The sequence below is a fragment of the Lissotriton helveticus genome, chromosome 3_2 (assembly GCF_964261635.1).
Source record: "Lissotriton helveticus chromosome 3_2, aLisHel1.1, whole genome shotgun sequence".
Lineage (NCBI taxonomy): Eukaryota > Metazoa > Chordata > Amphibia > Caudata > Salamandridae > Lissotriton > Lissotriton helveticus.
Window position 1 is genome coordinate 401,952,289 of NC_136062.1, and position 24,571 is coordinate 401,976,859.

A 24,571-nucleotide genomic window follows, 5' to 3' on the forward strand; every position below is an offset into this window, starting at 1 on the left:
GTAAAGAACGCAGCTTCGGAATCAATGGCAGTCAATAGGGAAGAGATATCTGGAACCACTGGGTACTGGGGTATGATACATTTATTAAGTTCTCGAAGGTCAATCACTAGTCTATAGACTGGAGGTGCATTTGGGTCAGTACGTTTAAGGATCGGAATAATAGGGGAATTACATACATTGGAGTCAGTTTCTACAACCACTCCTTGAGCAATGAGCTCGTCAATGATTTTCGATAAGGCTGCTATAGCCTCAGGTGGCAACTTGTATTGTCGGATTCGGGGTAGTACAATTCCTGGTTTCAGAGTGACACGGTATGGTGTAATGTGCATATAACCTACATCAGTAGTGCCTTGCGCCCATAAATGCTGTGGTACATTCAGTAATCTTGGATCAAAATCTCTTTACACATAATGTCCTTTAAAATCACGTAAAAACAATCTCACTCCTTCCGGAGAACAACAAATCACTGCTCCCAATTCTTTCAATGTTTTAATACCAAGTTAGTTTTCTGGACATGATTTCGTAAGTAACAGGTCTGTAGTTCGGGACAATGGACCAACTTCTAGGGAAACTGGTTTCGATATTTCATTAACAATAGGCTTTCCTGAAAATCCCAGGGAAACATTTCTTGAGCCTGAGAGAGGAGCCCCTGGAACCTCGTCGTGACTGATGGTAGTCCTACTTGCACCTGTATCAATCAGAAATTTTCTGTCTTTCCCTAATACCTGGCTGTGTACATAGGGACCCTCTTGATCTACAGGAACCTCGATAAGAGGCAAGCCAACCTCCCTCTCTAGGCTGTTTCATGAATACTGCTGATAATCTGGATAATCTGACTGTGCGTACTGGTACATCTGCTGTGTAACTTGTTGTGTAGCAGCTATAGGCTGCGGTACTGTTACTGTCTGTTGTGCGTTCTGCGGTGGTTGCGTGTTTTGTGGAACATGTTCCTGTCTAGGAGGACGCGGTCTCTCTTTCGTCTTACCAGTAGCTATGTTGTGTTTCAGAACGGCACATTCGTTTATATAGTGACCTGGCTGTTTACAGTAATTGCATGTCCCTTTTACAGGAGCCGCAGAATGACTTGTCTGAGTCGTACCCCTCTTCTGACTATCCACTGGAACAGACTGTGCAACTAGTACTTTCATTTTCGTGTCTTTCATACGTCTCTTTTCGTGTTCTTGCTCTTCTCTGATTCGGTTCTGGTGGTACTGTAACATTTGTAACATTTAGGACGGGGTATTAGCTTGCCAGGTACTCTCTACTTTCGGTACTCGATTTTTAACTTGTGATAAAGAATTCTCTACTAATTTGGTAACAAAAAGATGTGGATACGATTCACTACTTGTTTTCAAGCCGCTATTAATAATGAAACATTTCTCAAATCTGGAATAAAAATCACTAGTGTCTTCATCTTGTTTCTGTTTACAGGCTGAGATGGCATCCCAGTCTTCATTTTTCGTGGTTAGTAATCTTGGCAAGACTTGTATTAACAACTCGGGCAATGCTTTGGCTTTATCCCCGAGACCAGTACCTGGAACTCGTGTTTTATCTTCGTTCTCTAATTCTGCCCAGTCAATCTTTTTCTCTCTCACCTCCCATTCTTTTTCTTTAAGTTTTTCATATATGCCCGCAGGCAACAGGACCTTTAACATTTTAATGATATCGGGATACGTGTATTCTCCCATGCGGAGCATGTCTTTTAATTCACGGTGGAATCCTGCTGGATCTTTATCGTGACAGGGCACTAACTTTTTCATTTCCAGTAGTTCTATTTTCGTTAAAGGGGTGTAAACAAATACTCGTTCGAGCGCACCTCCCCCTGTCCAAACAGGATGGACTTCTCGCAAGGGATTCTGTCTGTCTATGTAAAATGTCTTCCTTACTGGGGGTGGAACAGGAACGAAATGTGGAGTCAGGAACGTTCTGTATTTGTGGCGTTGTTCTAAAATCACATTAATCAATTCGGTACCTAGGCCTTTCCATCTGTTTAAGAGTAACTCGTCCAATACATTATATAGGGGACCTGGGTCAGAATGTTGACTTTCGTACAGTGTAATGAGGTGTTGGATCATGTACATACCCACCAGTCGCTGTTCGTCTGGGGAAAGATTCAGAAACGTCGGGCCACTACTTCGTCTTTAAATGTGCTAGAATTACTAGTCCATTGAACTGCTGATCGGGCTAGTTCCTGTTCATGCATGGTACTAAGCTCACTGTAACCTATTCGTTGTTTCAGACTCTATCGGTAGCTTGGAATAAATGTTCAAGAGAACACTGTTCTGGTACGGGAGGAAGAAAAGTTTTCTTACATTCTAGGCGTGTGGGTCTGTCAAAAGGTCTCGCCCTACCTACGTACGCTATTCTATCTGGGTTCTCTGTGTCTACATCTTCGTCTGAGGTCTCATTCTCTTTCTCAGTTTCTCTCGTTGCTTTCTCCCTTTCGTGTATGCCTAGAATTTCTTTACGAATCTTTCTATACATGGATTCTATACAACCTTGTTTAATGTGTTTTCCTTCGGCTATGTTATCACTCCATTTTGTCAGGGTTTTCATCTCGTCTTTGTTTTTACCTGGTTGGTCTTGTTCTCTTATTAAACAATTTATCAAAAACTGCAAGATCATATTTTGAGTCTCGACTTTCCTGTGTGCCATAGCCTCGTGAATACTTTCTGGTCTTTCCCCTGTTCTGATGAAATGATATATGTTGTCTAAATGTCCCCTCATTTCTGGTATGATAATCAAATAGTTTGTAACTCGTCTCAGACGTATGGAATATAATATCATCTGTTCTTCGCCTGGCACTGGGTCATATCTACAATCCGTAAGGTATTGCTTGAGGGCTGCGTATGTAGCTACTTTTGGCGTGCGTTGTAATGCTGCGTCTCTCAGCGTCATTCGTTTTACTTGAGGCGGGGTGATAGGGATACCTCCCCCTGCTCCTCCTGTAATAGAATCATCAACTAATACTGGATGTGCCGTTGGTAGTGTGACTGGTAATGTAGGCATACGTAATGTCGATTGGTCCTGGGTTACTGGCGGATTAAAAGGATTCCCGGGACCAGTGGCTGGAGGAACAGTAATAGCGTTAGTAACAGGGTTGTGAGGTTGAACAGGCGGAGTAGGATTCGGATTTGTATATTCTGGGACAGTGTCGTCTAAATAGGAAGAAAGGAAAATTTCAGCTGCGGTCGGTTTATGACGTAGCTTAGTCGGGACCAATGGTGGCGGTAAATTACAGGGTGCTTCCGGGGTCGCCTTAGGCAGGCCCTCGGCGAGAAGGGGATACATGCCTTTAATAAGGGCATTTCTTTGTCTGTCTAACTGTTCTGCTCTAACTCGTTCACCTTCTTCTAGTAGTTCCCTTTCTTGGGCTTTTTCTGATGATTCCCTACTTAGTTCTGCTTTTATGATTTCTTTTTCTGTTCTTTTATGCGATTCTTTACGCCACAATTCTATGGCATCTTTCTGGGATTGTCTGGCTTTCTTTTTCCATAATGCTTCCTCTACTCTCATGATGCACTCAGCATCCCAGGTTCCTGAAACAGGCCATCTATATTTCTCTTCCAGATGTTTGGTATAGTCTACCCATAAATCCAAGTACAGTATGGCATCTAAGCCATGCTTATGATACATGAAATGTCCGGGACTGTCCCTAGGTGGGACAGGAACTGATTCTTCGAGTATCCCTTTTCTGGTTCCTATCTGACGTAACTTTGAAAACAGAGGCATATTTGAACGTACTTGAACTTGAACACAATACACAGTAATGAATAGCAAACAAATCATTCATACCACGACATCGGACACATTAAAAACAGTTCGAACAGATACTACCTAGTACATTGAAAACATAATACTGGAAATCTCGAGAGACTATACTAGAAAAAAGAATTACTGGATGCACTGCTAAAACAGTACAGAACATACCGGTCTCATAAAGAGACACGTCATACCGTATCCACCTAGGTGAACACGTCGGACCGGATCTGTGTACCCAGACCCGTCTGGACCGGGCACAAATTAATGAACCCGTCTAGATGCGTTCCCAGCAATGGTACTCACCGGGAAGCAAAACTGAAGGCCTCGGAAACTCGACACTGGACTGGACTGCTACGACGTCTGGTTACTGCTACGCACTACGCATGCGCTTCGGGCTTCGGAAACAGGTGGGCCTCTGGATACCTCGGACCTTGCTCTCTCGGCTTGGGCTCTGGTCGGGACTTCCCGCATTCCTCACCGCCTCGTCTGGATGCTGGACCGCAGTCTCCGTCTCCTCCGTGGGCCTGAGGGAGTTTTTAGCAGGAAAACCTGCAGGTGCGCAGAAAGGGTCCGTCACGGCTGTAGAAGGGGTCAGGGGGCCTGCGTTACATCGCCGGCGCGTGGAGAAAGGGATCGTCCCTGTTCGGGCGCCATTATGTGGTAAATAATAATTACCGGGACTATTTTTCTATACATTAAATGAAAAGAATAGCTCAATAAATGAGAGGCAGAGTCCGTGGTATCTGAGTCATACGGGCTTTAATTAAGTGGCTCGAGCCAATGGACATCGGGTTCCATCACCTACTAAGGCTCAGGAAGGGATATTTAACATTTCATTAACATCATACAATATATATAGTAAAACAGTACAGTTGCATTGAATACAGTAGGCGTAACAAGTGGAAAAAGAAAGATAAGAACATATGGGCGTGAAAGAAGGCGTGCACAGGGCGTGCACGGAGGTGTGTGATGTAGACGTCACAGAAGTGTCATAAGTGGGTGGACATATGGAGGGGGTTTCATGGGCAGCTGGAACCTTTAACCTGCTGGTGCGCGCAAAACGAGTCATGACGTGTAACTGGGGAGGGCTGGGGAGCGCTGACTTCTAGCACTAGAAGAGGAGACTGAAGTCTGGGATGTCAGAACGACCTGTACCTATAGCGTATCTGATATCTTGTGTTTGGAGTACATGTTGCTTGATTCTAAAAGTCATCAGGGCAAAGGCTTGCTTGTCACTAAAAGCTAGTGTATGCATATATTTCTTCATGTATTGCGTGTGCTATGGATCTTCTATGGATACTAATTCAGTAAATCACTTGCATGGAGACAGAAAGACTGGACTGTAGACGGATATGTTTATCCTGTTCGTTAGTTAGGAATATCAATCCGAGGAGCTGAACAGATAACTGTAGGCATAATATATTCTTGGCAGGCAGGCCAGGCCGAGCCGGACACCGCGTTGCTTGGCAGGAAGTAAGGGAAGGGTCAGGGATGCGGGCGGGGCTGTATCTCTCGGAGCGTTTCAGGAGGCTTGAGGCCTGGATCTTGTGTCCGGGCCCTGCGGAGCCTTAGAAACGGGTGCATCTCGATGATTTAACGTGCACCATGTAAAGACGTTGGCAACATAGGCCTAAAAGCCTAATTCACGTTGCTTTCACGGAGGACTGGATAACTGACATACTAACGTTGGACGCAACTGTAAATGCGTCTTTATTTCTCGGCCATGGAGGGAAAATGCATAGATTTCATGCACATATATTACATGTTGGGGAACACGCAGGGACACATAACAGGGCAAAATTCAATTTTCCTCAGAAGGGACAAATGCTCATTTAGAGGCTCACTAAATAGGAGGGTCAAAGGCTCACTTACGGGGAGGGACACAGTTCTGCTCATATCAGCAGGTCATTGGTGAATGTGGTCCAAGGAGCGCATTTCTATGACTACCTCTTGAGTGTCCCATGAAGAGAATTGTGTTCCCACGCCCCTGGGAGAAAACATTTCAGAGCACCAAACAAAAAATATCTTGCCATTTGCATGCTTTTAGAACATTTGCCTCAAAATGGTGCCCTTTTTTGGCAATTCCAGGTGGCGCAGGCGTGCAAGATGGCTAAGTCAACCTTAAAATTCAGAGCCACAACAATACCATTACAATACAATACAATACAATACAATACAATAATTCATTTTATATCAGTGGCTCGCTTGAAATACTGCTCTGGCACCCAGGGACGTAATGCAAGGCCCATGCAGCCCCTGTAACACAGGGAGTTGGGGAGGGGTCCAACCCTTCAGGGGCCTCCAAACCCTTCAGGGTGCCCCATTCTATCCCAGTCCAATGAATATCTGTGACATATGTGAGTACAGATGTGTCATAAATCACAAGAAACAATACATTCTCACTCTTCAGTGGTTCCTAATTTTACTGCTTCTCCCAACTATAAGATGCTGAGTTAGCCCTGTGTATGTTCAAACCTGTGACACACACATATGCAACAGGCACAATAACCTGCGGAATAGTCTTACCGTAGCAAACAAATCAACATTCTCAAACTCTGAAGTGGGAGATTTCGAAATAAATCAGGGAACTTATTTTCCTCATTCACTACTATTGTAGCAGAGGCAATTTTAGGCGGGAGACACTTACAATAAAGCTATTTTTCGCTGAAAACGTAGTCTCCCATCTGAATAGGGTGCATTGACTCGTATGCCGCTGAGTTTATTATGCTGTTCTAGCTGCATAGACTCCCCTGTCCCTCTTATCCATACTAGTCACAGTGTTCTCCCTTCCTGAAGAGGTTTCCTCGTATGAAGGTAAAATTTGAATTTTCAGACCTCTGAACAATTAGGAGCACGTTTCACAATACACAATGAAGGACTCAACTGAGTATCAATTGAAAAGTAATTGGTCCAAATGGGTCCCAAATTTATAACGGACAAGTGGAATTGCATTTGTTGGTCCATCAAAATTTAGCCTACCTTCATTACCATTTGGATTTCCACAATAGATGTTGATCAGCTACAAAACCTTACATCGCATATTTGTAGAAAGATTACAGTGGCATTAATCAGTGGCCTGAAAAGGGGAACACATCTAACAAGAACCCAGTCCAAATATTTGTGCTGTCTGGTACTTCTAAGGGGAGTAAGGTCAGAGTGAGTTTTTTTTGGCATTTCTTCCTATTAGGTACCCTTGTGACAGGGTTATGTGTCCACCAAACTTTAACTCGGTGTTCACGTTTTCTTAAATAATAGCCAGGGCAAAGAATGTACCTGTATATTTCTCACATTTTCTTCAAAATATGAATTTGTACCAAGGCCGGCTGTAGGGCGGTGCGGGTGCTGACTCTTCGAGGGGGGCGCTGTGTTTGGAAGTATTTTATAGTTTTAAAACCACCTCTTGCTGCATTGCTGGCCTCCACAATTTTTATATAAAAAGAAAAATGTTCAGATAACTCGGTGATTAATGACCTTCCTGGAGAGAGAAAGAGTTTTGTCAAGTGGAAGTTTTTCCTCATTTTATGTATGGTAGCACAGAGGGCTAAAGTGCCTGCTGCAAAGAATGTGTACCACGCAGATCACAAAGTGCTTATAGTTTAAATAGGTCAGTGCTTTTGTCAGAGAGATCCTTTTGTTACTTGCCGTGTAGATGTTAAAATCCTAAAATGGAACAGCAAGCTAATAACTGTCATCAAAGAGCTGCAAGCAGACCGCAAGGTTTAGGTTAGAGCATTATGATGTTTTCCTCCATATTTCATTATTCTAATGTTTCAAAAAGGGTTCATGTGGGTAAAAAAAATCCTTATTATTAAATGTAACCCCCAACCATGATGTTAAGTTGTGAATTTCAAGTATGTGCTTCTCCAGACCAAGCACACTTAATCTATACTGCCTAGCAGCATGGATGACGCACAACTCCTACACCTTCAAAGCCTCTGTCTGATGAAACATTTCCTGTCCATTGATTTACACACCTATGTCTGATTGTCTCTGTGTAGTGTTTGTGAAGTAAAGTGCTCTGACACTCTAAAATGTTATAGGTGGCGGTATTCCCCTGCTGTGCTGGAGGGAGGGGATAGGGCGCATCGCGCCCCGGTGCTTATGACGAGCTCAGCTTGTCATGAGCCACGGTTCTCGTGTGCTCATGACGAGCTCAGCTCGTCACGGCCACGCCCGTTTCAATAGAACGCCCAGCACAGTAGGGGAATTATCCCCGCATGTGAGCGTTCTAACGTCCTTGACGAGCTGAGCTCGTCATGAGCACACGAGAACCGTGGCTCATGAATGGGAGGGGTTAAATACATCTGCGAGAGTACTTATGGAGACTTGAGTGAGCACTGTTAAAGGGTGGTAGTGAGGGAGCCTGTGGGGAACGAACGTGGGGGGCACCAACAAACATTGTCACACAGGGCGCCACCAGTGCTAAAGCTGGCCTTAATTTGTACCCTGATAAGTGTTTCTTGTAATAAAACTAACACATTTCAGTAATTCTGCCAATAACAAAATGGGTTCCAAGCACTAGCCTCCCAAGTAATGAACTAATATCTATGTATTAGCGCCTGTGTAGTTGGAGAAGCCTTCAAGCACTTTCAAAGTTTCATTGGCGTACAGCACACTACAACCAACACATGTCCATTGCAGAATTTATTTCTAAATTCACATGTTAAATTTTGTTTGTTATGAAAACCTTATGAAATATTCAATATCCATTTATCCTCGTGTTTTATCTGAATGCTTAGCATACAGGGGTCGTAAACGCTATATAAATACAATTTCAATTTTCACACATCATAGCTGACCGCATATGTGGTAAAAAACGTCCTTCCATTGGTTACCGCAAACTGCTAATTACAAAGCGTGTTTTCAGCTCCCGGTGGCATTCTGCTCCAGGCAAGCACATGGCACAGGTGACCCACGTAGCCCATGGCTTCCGCATGTCTACTAAGCAGCCATGCTACGTGATTAAACCTGACCAATCAGTGCCCTTGATTGTTGCCTCCCTCCCGGAAGTTGTAATCAGCAGGCTGTGTGTGTTTCCCTCTGCAGATACGGATGGATTGATGGAAACATCGTGATCCCGCGTATCCACGAAAACCCCATTTGTGCAGCCAATAACACAGGGGTGTATATACTTGTATCAAATATAACCGACAAGTACGACGCCTACTGCTACAATGCTTCAGGTAAGTGCTATGTTTACGCCAAGTGTAGCAGCGTTACAAAAAACTGAAAGACAGAGTGGGCGTGAGCCGCAGAAATAATAGCTGTAATAATGTATTGTCTACTTGGTTGAATTTACATGTAAGTGCTAGCTGTGAAGAGCTTCCCACCATCTAAGGTGGTGTCTTTTGCAGTTATTAATAGTTCTCCTTGTCAGATCTGTTTTCCTAGACTTGTTACAGCCAGCACCCCATGCCCACGCCAAACATCCAAGGCTATCCTTGCCGCTAAAGAGGAGAGAAAAATGCAACCCCCAGGGGTGCAGCTCACATCAGCAAGTGAAAACTGAGACTGTGAAAACATCTTCTGAAACAACATAGACTGCCAAATCTCAACCCTGCATGAATCTCTCCCTGCAGAGGTTCTGGCCCGCTCCTATTCCCATCAAGAAGCCCTTTTTCTCAAATTTGCTGGGCTGGAGTTAGAATAGTAAATCACCCTGCTCTTAAAATGTGTGGGTAGTAAGTCTGGCTGGATCAGGAATTGCCTACAGGTCAGATGTTTGTATCGAGATATTTCTGCGAGGATAATATTTTAGCAATGTATTTTTTAGAGTCTATGGGCCTGATTTAGATATCCGCGAATGGGTTACTCCGTCACAACGGTGACAAATATCTCATCCGCCAAAATATAAATCCCAATATATCCTATGGGATTTATAATCCGGCAGACTAGATATCCATCACCGTTTTGACAGAGCCATCCGTCAAGATCTCAATCGGGCCCTATGTTTTTGCAGTCTATAGTTTCTTATGGAACCATTGCTGAAACCTCACCCGGGTCTGTTAATTTACTGATGAGTACAAAGCAGAATCTCTGGCACGCGAGATAAAAAAACACTAAACCACCTCCAACAAGAGCATTCAACTCCAACCCGCCTCCTACTGTATTTCACTGATATACTGCACTTATTGCTTATGGAGAGGCTGAACGTGTCCAGGTTGTCAACATCCGAGAATTTCCATAACAGGTATTACCTGCTGAAATTTACAAAGGGAAAAATGTGTGGGTTGCAGTGTATATCGTACAAAACTCGTACATGCAAGAGTCTTAACAGAAGGTACTGCACATATCAAATTAATGAGACTGTCCATCATTGGGGTCCTAGACTTGTTGTATTAAGCCTTTCATGGTCCAGATGATGGGATTTGAAGATTCATTGTTTTGGGGCAGAAATTATAATTTTACATATCAAACAAGAGAAAATAGGAGTTTTCCTCTTAAGGTAGAAAAAGAACACAGACACTTCGCCTTGCAAAGCTGACCCTTCCATTGGTTACCGCAAACTGCTAATTACAAAGCGTGTTTTCAGCTCCTGGTGGCATTCTGCTCCAGGCAAGCACATGGCACAGGTGACCCACGTAGCCCATGGCTTCCGCATGTCTACTAAGCAGCCATGCTACGTGATTAAACCTGACCAATCAGTGCCCTTGACATCCCTGTAACTGTATATGTAGCATAACCCACTTCGGACCAAAGCAGACTCGCAATTCGAATTTCCATATTGGGAAAACATATTACATCAATGGTTTGTGGAATGGTGCTGGCCCATTGACCACATGTGTACAACGTGGGGATATGAGTGGGTTGACTGCTGAGAGAAGAACAGTGACCCATTCCTAAGGCCATCATTACAAGTAGTGCGGAATAGTGTGCTGTATTGCCACTAGGGGTGGATGGAACCCGTGGAGTTCACTAAAAACTCAGCGAGATTCTATGGAATTCCTCGAGCGGCGGAGCTCGGTACGTCGCGTAGCTTGTACTGATTATTAGCACTGGGAGCTTGTCTTGCTCTGTAAAATCAACGCGAACAGCACCACGCCAGAAGGCGATGCTTCTTTCTGTAGCTCAAGTAGATTTTCTACTTAAGTGGCAGCTTTCACAATGCGAGCAATAGCTACCTGCTGCTACCGCCCACTGTGAGAAATCTCGATTGGGAGGCGGTCGAGCGCTCAACTTTCCCCCTCGCTAACTTCCTTTTGGCGAGCTGCAAATGACAAAAAACTCTGCCACATGGAGGTCGGGAGGAGTGGAGTTTACCACCCACCCCTAATTACTACACAGTATAAGCATCACTACCTCCAGATGAGGTATTTACCGGATGTAGCAAATACCTCCTATTCCAGTTTCTCAACTTGGAAATGACTCATAACAGGGGAAATCAGTATTAAACACTGCATTGCACATGCTTTTAATTTTTCCGGGCCTTTTTTTCCTAGATACATTTTGACTAGTTTGACCTGCTTAAATCTAACAGGGGAAACTGTGAGGGTGTGACAATTACACAAATAGTAATACTTGTTTGCTCAATGATTGGACTCTGTCCTATACTTGAGGTATGGCCTAAGTAGGATTAATAAGTGGCAGCACTGCTCTGTTGAGCACTGTTAATATGCTCAGGTGGCTTCAGATTACCTTTTAGGGGGTGAGAAGGCAAAGTTAATAAGAAGTTGACATTTCAGGAATTCTTGAATTCACAAAGACGAAACTGGAGTTGTGTGGAGTAAAACGGTACATTTGTCATTTGTCTCCATGTATGTTGATGGACCTTAGCATTGGAACCATGACAAAAAGTAAGATTACCCAATTTAATTGAAAAGAGTGGGAATGACGCACCACCACCACGCTGCCACCTTGAGGGTTTCTTATATTGTGAAATGCGCAAGGGAAATTATGGGACTGGAACTAAGCTAGGATTCATCTAAGCCTCCCATCCTAAGAGTTTACAACTAATCGAGATTAGATGCAGGGGATGCAGTCTGACAGTGTTTGCTTTAATATCTTGGTATTAACTATGCACCGCAATAAAGGGTGCACACTCCGCAAAACTACACTTGTGGTGCTGGCCTAAATTCAGAGAGTTGTCATGGCCGCTGGCTGGGGGTGTTGCGATAGGGCAAGTATTTGATGGACTCTGCAACATCTGCAGTCCTGATCAGCTGTGGTTGACTGTACACTTCAGACACACCTATTGACCTCCAGCAGATGATACATGGTCTTCTCTTGATGTCCTGGGAGTGAACCTCTATCAGTATAGCGACACTGTTGCCTTGTAGCCGGCAGACTGAATTAGGCAGACCAGGGCTTAGAGACCCTAGGGTTGTCAAGGCAAAGCGAGTCAGAAACTGCCTGCAGACAAGGGCCTGAGTATGGGAAGGCTGGGTCTCCATTTAAGCTCTAAGTGTTGCCTTTGATAAATTGTGCGCAGCTGGGATGAGCCAAGTGGTTGGGTGTGTTGATATAGCGCTATAGATCCACGATAAGCAAAAAAACTCATCCCCTTTACCATCGTATGTGGTAAAGGGGATGAGTTTTTTTGCTTATCGTCATCTCGTGATGACCCCGAGAAGAATTAGGGAATGTTAAATACACAGCTGCATGACGGGGGCCCGTAGCACAAATTGAAATGGGTTCCCGTTTCAGCGGAGGGGCACCAAAATGGTCTCACACATGAGGATGCCGCCGGAAGGGATCGAAAGGTAGGGGACAGTTCACAGAGTTACCAGTCCAGTGATGGGAGGATGTAGAGAGGATGCTGCTATGGATTTCTGTCTAGCTGGAGTGGCAGAGAATGGAGATGCCACCCACAGCTATTGGTGATGAGTGTGGCTATCTTCCCCTCAGGGATGTCCTTAAACAGAAAACCAGCCACTGGGCATGCAACTTGTTTCTGAGCTTGTCCTGCCAGCCGGCGAGGGTCAGTTGCTAGCCTGAGTCCAGCACTTTGGCGGAACACACAAGCATACCAATAACTCCTGCCACTTCCCATGGTACCATGAGGGTAAAGGGCACCCTCCTGGAGCCTATGCCCTCACATCCAAGAAGAGGCTCCTACCTTTCCCTTGTCTGTCGTCCTGGTGAATCTGAGTCAGACACATGACGTCATCTCTGGAAGGAAGAAATTATTGTGACGTGTGACTGTCTGCCGTCTACACTTTTAGAGGCTCTGGCATGCTAAGGCATCCCCAGATTATCCTGCCAACCAATTCACTTTTCCAAAAAGCTGGTAGGGCTGGGGTAAGGTCAGTCATATATAAGGTTGGCTCTCTGAGTGATAACCAACATGAGGCTGCAAGAACTTACTTGTTGTGAATTGAGTTACCTTCTCGCCCCTCCTCCCAGTACTAAAAAACAACGCTTCTCCTATTTTGGGACAGAATCTCTTGCTGCTTATTCTGGGAAAGGTCGTCCCACACTCACCCAGTAAGGGTGGGGTTGGGTGAGATAGCATTCTCAGGATTCTCATAAGCCCCTCCACGCCCCCGATGCCCTAGCTATATGAGTGGTTCCTGTTAAATGTAACACAATGGGCTTCCTGATAATATACAAGTGTACGCTCCAAGCGTGAGCACAAAAGTAATCCCTTTGGTCGGATGGAACGTAATTCATTTTCTTACTACAAGGCACTCCTCACTTGGCCATGTGGGCACGGGGTGTTTATGCGGGCACGGGCTGGACTGTGCTGTTACTTGGGATGACACCTATATTTCATCTGGTCACTTTCCTGGGTCCCTTTGCACTGTCAAGCCAAAGTACAGGGCAGGAGACCAGAATCTCTTTGTACTGCAAACACAGCACTGTGCCAGAGTTTTGCTTGGTCTGGCGGCACAGTGGACTGATGCATCCTCTGCCGAGACCTGTTGGTATCTGCGTCTGTTCTATGAAGAGTGATAAATAATGTGTTTCCGGCTCAAGAAACTGTTTGTCCTTCTTCCATTTCGGCACCGAGAAAGTAGCAACAGCCAAGAGATGCGTCTTCCTTTGCCGGAGTCCGTCGAGCCTCACCGAGTTCCCCCACTTAATGCCTTGATCTGGAGCCGCCACACACCATCCTGGAATCAGTTGGAACCAGTTTAGAAATGCGAGGCTCGTGCAGGCCTCGGACAGTGACAACAGCAGTTATTCTGTCTTTACTTCCTGTCATTGCTTAAGTACTTCCGGTCTCTTTCATCCTGGCAGCAAAGGGTGGGGCAATGTTCTGTTCTGTTGGAGCCCTTGCCCTTGGGGAGGCAGGTGGAGTTACTAAACTGGTATTGATAGCATTTGGGCCTCTATTATATCTTTATCATTGCACCCACGTGCCACCAGCCATATGTCACTTCCATTCACCCGCCTGACAAACAAAATTACTCCATAGACCTATTGGGGACCTATTGGGGACGTCCCTTTTTCAAACCTATATCACCCTCGAAAAAGTGTCTTTCCCCAGATGATGTATCTATTCATTCTGCTTTTACAACATTTTTAACAATTGCATGGAAAAAATTAGAATGAGATAATATTAATCCTCATACTGACTGTATTCCTAGCCAATCTTTATTAAAGTTATGAATTTGTTTTATTCAAAATAGCTCTCACAATGTGTGTGTACAATTTTAAAGACTTACCGTTATCTAAAAAGCATTTTTAATGAGTTATCTTAATCTGAAATGTTCTTAATTGTGCTTTTCTTTTTGTAAAGATTTTAAATCAAACAATAAAAAAAAATACTTACTTACCCTCCAAAAAGGGTCTATACCGTATTAATCTTAATGGGAGCACCCTCGTTAGCACCTGGTTACACCTGCATTATTTTTTAGGTTGACAGATATGCTCTTGTTACTAGGTGTCAAGTTCATCTTAAGCGTTGGCCTACAGAGGCGAGAATGCAGAATTTATATCCTACTTCTGGGGTGAACATTATCTTATTAGTAACTCTTCAGCTATGAGAGAAATTTCCCACACACATAGTTTTGTGATTGATTTTTTGCAGGCAATCCTACTGCCATAAAGTTGTTTTATTAATTTTTTTTCCATCTAAAGCTGGTATCTTTTTGAAATTTGTGAGGACAACTTCGTCAGTTTTATAAACTCACACACTCTTAAATGAAATCCATAATCAAAAATTGGATTAAAGCTATTAAACTTATAATTACTCATTTATATTCCATAAAACACATTTACCCTGAAACCCAGTGATAACATCTCAGAATGCCAGCAGCATGCTTTTACAAACAGGTTATGGATGCTCTAAACATCAAAGTCAATAATTTCGCTGAAAATGTTTATCCTTTAGTCGAAGTTGTGTCATCTGTAAATACAAATACAGTGTACCTAAAGCTGTTTCTCTGTTTTTTACACACGCAGAAACTCGTGAAAAGGTCTGTGACAAGATTATTTTGCCAGAAAACTATCAATTCCATGTGCCCATTGACTCCAGCCTACAAGGTAATGTGCAAATTTAGCAAAGTGAGTGCAAATTAAGGAACGATTGTAACACATTTTCCCACACACTAGTCCAACTTGGGAGTGCAAAATGTTCCAGGTAGGCGGTGGAGCGGGCAGCCTCGAACGGCCCGCAGGATGCCTCGGGCCGCCTGGCAGAATGCCCCTTGTGCAGTTGTGCACACTGTAAACACGAGCTGTGCAGAAGAGCCTGTGATGGGCGAGTGTTTGTTTATTAGGTGACTACGAGGGAAGAGCTGTGCACATCTACCGCTGATGAATATTTAGAGATGTAATGTCTTACCTTTACAGATGCTAATTAGAAGCAATACGAAGGCCTTTAGTCAAGGTCACTGGCATTATTATACTGCAAGGAAAAATAAATTGCAAGGCAGCAAAAGGCAAATTATTTAAAAAATATTGTGATAAAGGTTAATTATGCAACCATTATATGGCAAAATTATCCAGCTAGTATGACATTTTAAAATTTTACGATGATGCAAATGTCTTACATTTTTCATTTGTAAGAAAAAAGAAAAATAGTTAATGTTCTTTTGAAACTTGACACTGACAATAAGGTGTTGCTGTTTTCACCGTAAGGAAAAGCTACTTATTTAGGGTACCCCTCATGGAAATCCATGCATTTTATGAATTTCTGTAAATTAGCCATGGACGTTTTGAGAATCCCAAAAGGTTAGAAACTGTGCCACATATGTGACTCTAACAGTTGCTAATTTCTTTGTGAATGAGATAATATGCAACCTTCGAAATGTGGTCACACTTAGCTAACAAATACAAAAACACAATTTTACTAATGTGTAGGTTTGCAAATGTGGGTAATGGAGTGATGACTCATATTGTCCATTTTCCATGATATAGTTAGTTTTTAATATTTTACTAACACTTTTCAAACAGAGATATTTATCTGCCCAAGAAGTTATCCTGATAGGGCAGTACCTTTAATGGCCTGTAGGGCGGCGCTCAACCTTTTGCATTGTCTCACACTGATAAGGCGGATGAATAGAGAGACTCATTGTAGTGTCAATTACAGAGAAATCGGCCATATGTCGGGCTTTGTAAAAATAAACATACAGATGTGGTTGACTTCAGGATCGGAGTCTCTTTGCTAGATTTGGTTTTGAAAATGCAAATTTCACCCCACGAAAGCTGCCTTAGAATGAGATTTTGTGGAATGTTGGGAACACCTACAACTTCTATCTTTCTACGCATCAAAATCAACTATGACTTATGCTCCATTGCCATCAGTTTTATCCTCCACTCACCAATAAACACATACTGCTCATTCCTTCTCATCATCACACCATCACTTCCCTTGAATGCCCAAGAAGCCTTTACCACGACGCCGTTACCACTCAAATGCCTTTACCACGCCACCTTTACCGCCTTTATCACACATGACTTTTTAATTCAGTTGCCTTTACCACGCATTCTTTTACTATGCAAGGTAAGTATATATGTTAAAAATACCTGTATGTTAACTGTAGGGTTTACGGGTGGGTAGCGGTAAAGCAATATTAAGTTGATTTTAGGCTTTGAGGGTGGGTAGTGGTGATGGGAGGATATGGTAATTTTATTGTTTAGAGGTGAATACTAGTAAAGGGTGGTTAGCATAATTTTAGTGTTTGGCGGTGAATACTGGTTAGAGTGGCTAGGGTAAATTTGTGTTTAGGGGTGGGTAGTGGTAAACGCTGGTAAGCACAATTTTATGATTTTGGGGTGAGCAGTGGTAAAGGAAGTAAGGGTAATTTTAGACTTTGGTGGTGGATAGTGGTCAAGGGAGGTATGGGTAGTTTTAGGGTTTAGGGCTGCGTATTGGCAAAGGGTGGTAATTTTAGGATTTAGTGGTGGGTAGTAGTAATGGGAGGTAAGGGTAAATTTAGGGTTATGGGGTGGATAGCGGTTAAGAGAGGTAAGGGTAAATATAGGGTTTTGGCTGGGTAATGTTAAAGGGAGGGTAGGGTAATTTTAGGGTTTAGGGTTGAATACTTCCCAAGGGTGATTGGGGTAATTTTATGGTTTAGGGGTGGGTAGTGTTAAAGGGGGAGTAAGATAATTTTTTGTTGTTTAGCAGTGAATACTATAAAGGTATGGTAGCATTATTTTAGGGTTTATGGGTGGATAGTGGTAAAGGGAGGTTAGGGTTCTTTTAGTGTTATGGGGCGAATACTGGTAAAGGGTGGTTAGGGTAATTTTTGGGTTTAGGGGTGAGTAGTGGTAAAGGAAGGTAAGCACACTTTTAGGATTTTGGGGTGAGCAGTGGTAAAGGAATTCTGGGTAATTTTAGACTTTGGTGGTGGATAGTGGTAAAGGGATATATGTGTAATTTTAATATTTAGGTGTCCGCAGTGATAAAGGGAGGTAAAGTTAATTTTATGGTGGGTAGTGGTAAAGGGAAGGTAGGGACATTTTTGTGTTTAGGGGTGAATGCTGGTAAAGGGTGGTAAGCACAATTTTAGGATTTTGGAATGAGCAGTGGTAAAGAAAGTAGGGTTCATTTTAGACTTTGGGGGTGGATAGTAGTCAAGTGAGCTATGGTTAATTTTAGGGTTTAGGGGTGAGTAGTGGTAAAGGGCAGTTAGAGTAATTTTAGGGTTTAGGGGTGCGTAGTGGCAAAGGGTGGTTAGCATCATTTTAGGATTTAGTGGTGGGTAGTAGTAATGGGAGGTAAGGGTACATTTAAGGTTATGAGGTGGGTAGCGGTAAAGAGAGGTAAGGGTAAATATAATGTTTTGGGGGTAGTGGTAAAGGGAGGTAAAAATTACTAGGGTTTCGGGGTGGTAGTGGTAAAAGGATGTATGAGTGATTTAAGTATTTAGGTGTGGGTAGTTGTAAATTGAGGTTAGAGTATAGTTAATATTTTAGGGGTGGGTAGCAGTAAAGGGGTAAAGGTAGCTTAAGAGTTGTGGGGTAGAGGGAGATAACGGTAAATGTAAGATTTAGAGGTGGGTAGTGGTAATGGAAGGTTTTGAGTACATTTTCAAAAGTGGGAGTCTTGGGGCTGTTGTCTCTTAAAAATAAGTAATGAAAATAAATATTACATTTTGGGTTTAGGTGTATGTAGTGGTAAATGGAGGTATGGGTCATTTTAGGGTTTAGGGGTGGGTAGTGGTCAAGGAAGATTACGAGTAAATAAAAAAAAGGTGGGGCCTCTGGGGTGTATTCTTCTAAAAAAGAAAGTATTTGAAAGAAATGTTAAATTTAGGGCTTAAGGGTTGGTAGTGGTAAATTGAGGTATGTGTAATTTTAGGGTTTAGGGTAATTATAGGGTTTAATGGTGGGTAGTGGTAACTGAAAATATCTGTATTCTTAGGGTTTATAGGTGGGTAGTGGTAAAGGAAGGTTAGTAGTAGGTAACAAAATTGGGGGATTAGGGGTGTTTTCCTCTTAAAAAGAGAGTAATTGAATGTAATATTCCATTGAGGGCTTAGGGGTAGATAGTGGTAAAGGAAAGAATGGATAATTTATGGTATAGAGGTGGATAGTGGGAAAGGAAGGTTAGGTGTAAATTACATAAAAGTGGCTGGCTTGTGTGGTGTTTACCCTAAAAAAGAAAGTAATTAAATCAAATATTACAATTAGAGTTGTAGGTAGTGGTTAATGGAAGTATGGGCAATGTTAGAGATTTAGCTAGTGGTAATGGAAGATTTGTAGTAGTGTAAAATAAAGAGGGTACCCCCCAAAATGAAAATAAATTAGTATTAAATTAAAATGTATTTATACATATATATATATATATATATAATATATATATATATATATATATATATATATATATATATATATATATATATATGGGTTTTACTTCGCTTAAATATAATTACATGAGTGGTAAAGGCATGCGTGGTAAGGGCATGTATGATAAAGACTGCTAAAGGCTACTAGGTAAAGGCATATATTGTAATGTCATACAACCCCTCATCACTGACCTGAACTTTTTGTGTTACCATTCTGACCTTCACTGTCCCGCTTACAATGAGAGGCCTTAAACCGTGCCCCACCCCTTATCTCATAACGGTGTCTTATGCCATTCCTTATTAATGCATCTTGCCCCATTCCCTTCCCTGCTGCCTATCATTTACAAGGCAGAGGGTCAAGTTGGCTGTCTTGATGCAGCTTGGTATGTTACATGATCCTAAGGCAAGTCAACTACACTGAAAAGACCAAGTATCCTATGACAGCAGATCTTCGCTTTCCTGTTCAGGTTTTTTACATCTGTATTTGAAAGGGGTTTGAAAAATGCTTGAACAGTGTTAAATATTACAATATGTCATTACAGACCCAAAGCACCCGCACAGAAAAGACACAGAAAAAGGACAGCAGTCTGGTGAGGATGTATCTGAAGATGGAACAGGTGACCCTCCTACCGATGGCTCCCATCATGTACAGCACCCCGAGGGGTCTTCTGACCAAGGAGCAGAGGAGGGAGTAACACATTCCTCTCAGCCTGGGGACTCAAGCCATGTGCTTCATCCGGGTGGGATTCCGGGTCCTGGAACAGAAGCCACAACAGATGCCCCTCACACTGGAGGTCCACATGAGGGATATCTTCCTGGTGGATTTATTGATCATGGATCCCATGATGACTCAACAGATGGGCCCAATCCTGAGGACCCTCGTCATGGTTCTCATGTCGATGGATTCGATGATGATGATGCAACAGATGCTCCCCGTCCTGGGGATTCAGGTCAAGATGGTCATCCTGGTGAATCTCCTCACCATGGGTCAGATGCCACCACCGATGCCACTCACCCTGGCCATCACCATCATGGGCACCATCCTCATGAATCACCTGATGAAGCACTAGGTTATGTTACAGATGTGCCCTTTCCTGATGGTTCTCACCATTCAGAATTCACCACTGCCATGGATCAACACAAAAGACCTGGATTCAATCCCAACATTGATTTGACTGATGACCGCTATCCTGATGATTCACATTATGATGACGACACAACAGATACTCCTCAACCCGGAAATTCAAATCACGGATCCCATGGTGGTGGATCTCGTGGTTCCAGTGACACAACAGATGCCACTCATCCTGGCCATTCTCATCATGGACACCATCCTATTGGATCATTTGACCAAGAACCAGGTGATGCGACAGGTGAGCCCTTGCCTGACGATTTTGACCCCTCTGTATCCACTAGTGCCACAGGTAAACCCAAAAGACCTGGATTCCACCCAAGCATTGATGCTGCTGTTACAGATTCACCGAATGCTGCAGGGCATCCTGATGTGAATGTACAGAGTGTCACAGAATCAGAGGGTTCGGACATGTCAAATTTTGTAGATTCAAATGCCGGCACGGACAAGTATCACGGTCGGCGTCATCAAACTAAGCCTAATGTCTGGCATCCTTTTGACAAAGATGACAGTCATTCAGGTAACAGTGTCACGTACACTGATGAGACTCCAGTCAGTCATGAGGACCATGCTGCTGGAGTTGGGGATTCAGAAAGTTATGTGGATGGAAATTCCCCACATGATATTAATTTAGATGATAATTTAGAAACTACAGAGGGAGACTTACTATATTCCAAACCCACCGGAGACCCAGAAGGTGCTGTTGTTCGTCCAGATGGAGCCCAGCCAGGTGGAGAAGATGGCCCAGCATCCACAAGCAGTAAGAAGAACATTGTCAATTTTCCATTCTTATTTATACTTGTAGGGCCTGATTCACAAAGGTAACTTACACTTTTGAGTAATTTACACTTCGGAGTAAGTTTACTACTTTTCCTAGTCGCAAACTGCGAGAGTAAATTCATTGCAAAAGTGTATGTTACATGTCTCCATCCCCTGTGTGCAGCAATTTGCTTACTTTTGTATGGGTGGGTGATGTCCTCTGTAAACACCTCCCTTTCCTTTCCTAAGTCTCTCATCAGTCCTCCACAATCCAATCCCTTTTTGCAGTAAGTCTGCCCCTTTTTCCACCCATCCCCTCCAGTCCCTTTCACATTTACAACTTAAACATATACTTATGTGTGCGGAGATTCCACCGTTGGGACGGAGAAATCCACACACATAAGTATAGTTGCTGCAGAGGGGCAAACTCTGCATGTTGTTTGTGAATAGCATTTTTTAGTATGTTTTGTAGAACTACAAAGTGTACTACAAAGTGCAGTTTGTGAATCAGGCCCATAGTGTGTGTACCGCAGAGTGCAGATTGATATTCATTGCAGAAATATGTTACTAAATTTGTGAAAAAAAACAAATCAGAAAAAGATAGATATTTTATTAAGGGTTATCGGATGGCAATCTAACGTAGAAAGTGATTTCATATAAGGATGCATAAAGGATGGGTGGATGAATGACTAATGACTATGAATGTGAGGCGGTGGAGAAGCCAAACAAGACATTTATTATGTAGACTTTTGCGGTCTTTACACCATCCATCAGGTCGGAGCACTACATTACGTCTGTCACCCTGACGGGTCAATGATCGACATACTTAGAGATCAATTAAAGTTCTCTATATCTTTTGAAGTACCGCCATCACAAACCTTTAAAGGTACTATAGGCTTTGTGGACAATGTCGTCAGTTTTGATGGCCATCCACCAAACTTTATCTTTTTCAAAAAGAAGCTAACAACATGGAAGTTTGATTTATAACTAATGACTTCCACATCCAGGTAGTTTTTTCCCGGATTGTGTCAGTATTATTATTTTTCACTGGTGGTGACAGACAGTAAAAAAAAAGGAGGGTGGTCGGTCAAGTGACCTTACTCTGACGGTCAGCACTCTGTGGGTTTGTTGGAGTAAGCTTCTGTCTACAGAGCCAACAGGGGCATCACTGACGAACAGCTGACAGTCCAACTCTAAATAGAGTGAATAGAACAGAAGTTTGGCAGACAGGATACTCTGTCATGTTTGTATAATGCCCATAATAAAAAAGAAAATAAACACTTCTTCCGTAGGGCGTAGGAGTATGCTAGTGGAGGAATGAGCAATTAAATAAATATTTGAATGAGGTAAGGAATAACTAAATGATTTAGTGGCTCAGTACATTCAAAACATAGCCACAATTTGTCTGAAATTTGTCTGAAAGAGATAATCGATGAAGGAGTGAGCAAATGCCTGAATTATTGAATGACTGAGTTGCTGAATACAAGGGTGAGATGTTGCGAATCCAAGCAATGATATGTATCCGTTTTTTAGTATATGAATAATTGTCAATGAGATGAATGAATGGCGTTATTAAATGGCATCTTTGATATTGAATGGGTTAATAAAGGAATTGTTGAATGTAGATTTAAGAGCCCATTTGAGGGTTGTTTATGTCACTTCTAACCATCCACTGTTCTGTCTAACTGTCTGTCTGGCCATCTGTCTCTCTATTTTTGTTCACTCATCCTGTCAGCCTTTCTACCTGCCAAATTATCTGTTTACTGGTTTCTGGTGTACAAATCACCAAGATGGGGAAAGGAAAGTACTACATATCTGAAAAAAATGCTATGAGGGCCGATGCAGAAAAGTGAATTAACATGTGTATATTTAATAACGTTTAGATCTACTACCACACCTTAGTGTAACTCATCCATGTTTCCACTTCACCATTTTTTAATAGAGATTTATAATTAGGTGTAAACTTGCATGGCTCTACGCCCTCCTACAACATAATGTATTAATGTAAAGCTACTGCAACTAACCTTTCACCTGCTGGTGGAGATCTCCACTATTATGGTGAAGATCTCCTGAAGAGAAAGTATAGGGGAATTTAATGAGGTTAGTTTTTTTAACTAAACATATTTTAATATGTGATATCAATGTAAAATATATGTATAATGTATATGTACACTAATTTAAAATATGTAATACTAACCTGGAATTAATACAATTGAAAGTTACAGCCCATTCAATCATCAAATGAAAAGTTTAGTAACTAATACAATAATTGAAATCTATTAATTTAATTTAAAAATATTAATTTTTAACAATATTTAAAAATTACCCACCCTCATCCCTCACTAACATTTTTATATTTGTTTAATTTTAGTAAACGTGATTAAAAGTTATGTATTAATTTATTTTAAATAATTTTGATTTTCTTTAGAAAAGGTAAACAATTTTTTGACTTAAGTCTACTAATTAATTACGAGCCTTCATTTTCTTCAGTGTGTGTGTGTTGCAGTACCAGGTGTTGCACATGTGTGGTGCTTGACCTAAAACAAAGCTGAGCTGTAGGTCATTTAAGCCTGTTTCGACATCCTTAGAGATATACTACTCTACTGTGGGTGTGTATTTTGTATTAGCAAGTCCCCCACAAACCTCTTCTTAAATTTCCCTTAACCCCACACATTTTGAGTAATGTTTCTCCATTTTCCCAGCACTCCACCGGTCACTCCTACATTTACTATTACTAGTAGTATACTTACGGGAGCAGAGATTACCACCCAAAAAGACAGGAGAGCTATAGGTGGTGGCCTGCCGCTGTAGGTCTGTGATTTGCATTTTGTACTACTGTAATAATAGTTTACACACTACAAAATTTAGTTTGTCAATCAGCCTTTATAGTTACATAAAAATAGCTTTTCTTATTCTATTTTTATGTTATTGGTATTCATACACCATATACTACAATTAGAAACTATAGTGCATCCTTAAGCAGCGGGTCTTGAACCTGGGTGTTCCATGACTCAATGGCATCCCTTGGTTGTTATTGTTTTGCGGTTAGAGAGTATGTTTAATGTTTAGCTTAAAAGTGGTTTGTGTAGATGAGAATGAATGTAAAATGTTAGGTCTTTGAAGGTGATGTTGGATGTGTATGGATTTTTACTTTAGATTAGATGGTTAGTTGTCCATTGATTTGCCAGGTAAAACGCCAGATAGGTAATTATGATGCAATATTGTATAGCTTACGGATGCAACATATTAATATTGGTTTTATAATAGTGATTTCCATCCTACTCGTGCCAGCGGTGCATGAATGCAGAATAGTATGTCCATTCAAATGTTATATAGAGTAGAGACAGGATTCATCCACAAATTACTTTCCAATTTTTCCAAGATCCCTATACGTCTTGCATATTGTGAAAGAGTAACCGAAGAATCTTTAGTGCTACTTGTAGTTAAACTGTATACCTTCACTTCTGGTAATCCCTCTAATTCTATTTCCTCGAAAGTTGTCAGTCTTCAATTTGAAAGTCAAAAAAATAATTCAGGATCATTACGTTTATCGCAAAATTCAATAAATTCAATATACTCATGGCATTGAGGAATTTCCAATTAATTTATTACCTCGCATAATAACCTTGTGCATTTGTGTGTATATATAACCCTTTGAATTTTGAATTTACGAACACCCACTGCCTCTGATCTTTCAGTGGGCTGACCATTCTTATGTCCAGTAGTTGCCACCGCTGCT

The 24,571-nt window shown here is 42.1% G+C and overlaps 1 protein-coding gene across 3 annotated transcripts in view; it reads left to right on the forward strand.

The window, feature by feature from the left end:
- The window catches only part of CD44 (CD44 molecule (IN blood group)), a 186,445-nt gene that overhangs the window by 118,518 nt on the left and 43,356 nt on the right, over positions 1 to 24,571 (forward strand). For 2 of the 3 annotated variants that reach the window (XM_078684321.1, XM_078684322.1), the window contains exons 3-5: positions 8,809 to 8,945; positions 15,109 to 15,189; positions 19,484 to 20,833. In XM_078684321.1, coding sequence (XP_078540447.1) covers positions 8,809 to 8,945; positions 15,109 to 15,189; positions 19,484 to 20,833 — 1,568 coding nt within the window. The remainder of the gene's footprint in view (positions 1 to 8,808; positions 8,946 to 15,108; positions 15,190 to 19,483; positions 20,834 to 24,571) is intronic. The other variant, XM_078684323.1, reaches the window with a different exon arrangement.